General features: G+C 43.7%; 1 protein-coding gene across 2 annotated transcripts in view; it reads left to right on the forward strand.

Annotated features, from left to right (window-relative positions):
* The window catches only part of lcor (ligand dependent nuclear receptor corepressor), a 104,536-nt gene that overhangs the window by 87,665 nt on the left and 13,687 nt on the right, over nt 1-3,184 (forward strand). For both annotated transcript variants that reach the window (XM_008418327.2, XM_017307632.1), the window contains exon 5: nt 770-1,234. In XM_008418327.2, the coding sequence (XP_008416549.1) occupies nt 770-1,234 (465 nt within the window). The remainder of the gene's footprint in view (nt 1-769; nt 1,235-3,184) is intronic.

A 3,184-nucleotide genomic window follows, 5' to 3' on the forward strand; every position in this document is an offset into this window, starting at 1 on the left:
ACACACATCACACACACATCAGACACACATCACACACACACATCTCACACACACATCACACTCACATCACACTCACATCTCACACACATCACACACACACATCACACACACATCACACTCACATCACACACACATCTCACACACATCTCACACACCACAACACATTAAAGATCTGCTATTGTTGTATCAACCTTCCAGACCTCTAAGGCAGGGGTGTCAAACTCCAGTCCTGGAGGGCCGGTGTCCTGCAACTTTTAGAAGTGCCTCTGCTGCACCACACCTGAATAGAATAATTAAGTAATTAGCAAGGCTCTGGAGAACTGAGGAGGTAATTAATCCATTTGATTCAGGTGTTTTGTACCTGTGGCACATCTAAAAACTGCAGGACAGCGGCCCTTCAGGACTGGAGTTTGACACCCCTGCTCTAAGGTGTTCTGGTTCTGATTCTGCTCTACTGAACCAGAACCAGAACCAAACACGGAGAAGCAGCATTCAGCTTCTATGCACCACAAATCTGGAACAAACTTCCAGAAAACTGAAAAACAGCCGAAAAACAGCTGTTTAGAGTGGCTTTGGAACCATAATTACTGGAACACTAACCAACATTTCGATGTGTGAATGACGGCTTGGAAAAATGTAACATTTCAGTTGTTGATTTTGTGATTTTATGATCTGAAGCACTTTGAACTGCCTTGCTGCTGAAATGTGACATGAATAAACTTTGATTGATTTGAGCGTCTGCTCCTCTGTTTCTTCTCGTTTCCTCCAGACCTCCCAAGTTTCTCTGACCCTCACATTCCTCTAGTGGCTCGTGAGATCATGCAGCGAATGATCCACCAGTTCGCTGCCGAATATACCTCAAAAACTACTCAGGAAGACCTGCCCCTGCCCAACGGCACCATGAAGGACCAAAGCCTGCCGAGAGCGGTGTCTCTGCCCCCCGCCCCGACCTCCCCGGCCGGGCCCACGCCCGGCTCCCCTCCGTCGTCGGCCTCCTCCTCTCCGTCCCCGACTCCGGGAGCGGGCTTCAGCCCCACCGCCGTCACCTCGGCGCCCGCCAGCATCCAGAGCAGCAACGGGACGGGAGCCGGCAACAGCGGAGGGGGTGGAGGAGGTGCGGCTGCTGCCTCTGCACAGAACCCGGTCCTCAGCAAGCTTCTGATGGCGGACCAGGACGGCCCATTGGACCTGACTGTCAGAAAGGCGCCGGCTGACCAGGAGCCCAGCCAGCAGGGTGAGAGCAGCATCACAGTAACTGACTTGATCTGAGAGTTTGACCCCAGATATCACAGCTAGCAGCTCCGAATCCAGCAGCATTTTATCCATTTTGACCACATTTATTAACCCTAAAGGATGTAATTATAGTGTGCATGATAAAAGAAGCGAAGACATCAGCAGACATTTATGCTGTTTCACACATGAAACAAACTGCTGGGTCCTATCTTTGCACCTCCAGTCAACCTAAGTAGACAGAAAATGTTTCTCCAGTTTCAGAAAACTCGCTGGCGCTGAAGCTTGTGCTAAGCTTCAAGTTGCTTATTATGTTTTAGAGAGGTTATTTCTTGCTATGGCTGACATAGCATAGTACCCTGTATGGGTACGGGAGCTGTCAGCGGCCAAAACTGTACAGAAACTGCTTCATATGCTTCTCTTCTCACCACTTCAGTTTTGTTTTTTAATTTCCGCAATTCCATCCGTGTTTTCCGCATCGTGGAAATCATGGATCCCCACGATCATTTTTTGTCCACCTTCATGGGTAACAGAACAGGATGACTCATTTTCTAACAGCTCAGCCCGTCACATTAGCAGGTCACTAAAAGGCCAAAAAGTCTCCATCGTTGTAAATGCAAAGCAGTTCTGAGGCTGACATTGAACTTTGAACTCTGGGTGTTTAATTAAACCAAACCAGCAGTTTGACCACCACCGCCTTCAGGCTTGCAGCGACAGCTCTCCCTTTCACACACATTGTGACTACTCATGCACTTTAATACCAGAATCTGCTTACACTAAGCCTCCTTCGTTTTTACAAAAACATGGAGGCATCCGCTGCACATCTCTTCCTGCAGGTCCATCCTTCTCTCTAACGCAAACAAATCCAAATTCACTTTTTGAGGATTTCTGACTCAGATTATCCCCAAATCGTGCTCACACTGCCTTCCTTTGAACCAGGGATGTCAAACTCTTTTTCGCCAAATCAGGATCATGAATGTTCTTAAAGGGCCGGTTCTGCCAGAATGTATTGATAAAACATGTTAAACTGTTAAAACATAAATAAATTCTTAAGATTATATAATATATGAACATCTTTTCAGTCCTTCCAGGATTTCGCGATTGTTTTTGTTATTTATTTCCAATTTAAAAAAACCCTGATGTTTTCCACCATTTTTGGTAAAAAGTCTTGAATAAACTCACAAATATGCATTAGCATGAAAAAATTCAGGGATTTATTGATTTCTGCCTGAATTTCCACAATAATTCACAAGAAACTGTAGAGACTAATTGATGCAGTAAACAGATAAAAACTGCTTTGAACTGGTTCATAAAATTTTGTTTAAGCACGCTGTTATCTTAACGGCTCCATTTATGAGTCAACGGGAGACATAAAGTACAAGGTCAATGGAACTACAACTTTTTCATTAATATTAAGGAATTATTTACTAAAACAAGCTCCTATATCTTGCTGAAAAGATACCTGTCAGTTAGTTTTGTCTTATTTTAAGTGTTCTGAGATATTAGCGCTAGAAACTAGACTAAATAAACTTGGTATAACTGAGCTCTGTTAGTCTTTCTTGACATAAAGAAACATAATGTCACCTTCCTAAAATAATGGCCTGTGTCAGTTTTGCAAAACCTGATTTTTTTTCTGCTAAATCTAAATCTTTTGGCAATAAAAAGGCTGTGACTTTTCTGCAATAAAAAATAAATGAATCACTTTTGGCTGAAAATGAGTTGAGCCATTATTTTAGGAAAGTGGCTTTTTTGTGCCAAATAATCAGAATCATTAACAGAAAAATACAATCACCTTATAACTTATGGCATATTCATCGTGTTTGTGCTTTTGGAGGTTTCTGTGTGCTTGTGTGTGTGTGTGTGTGTGTGTGTGTGTGTGTGTGTGTGTGTGTGTGTGTGTGTGTGTGTGTGTGTGTGAGTGTTTGAGGCAAACAGGCAGCGAGAACACACAGAC

The sequence above is a fragment of the Poecilia reticulata genome, linkage group LG1 (assembly GCF_000633615.1).
Source record: "Poecilia reticulata strain Guanapo linkage group LG1, Guppy_female_1.0+MT, whole genome shotgun sequence".
Lineage (NCBI taxonomy): Eukaryota > Metazoa > Chordata > Actinopteri > Cyprinodontiformes > Poeciliidae > Poecilia > Poecilia reticulata.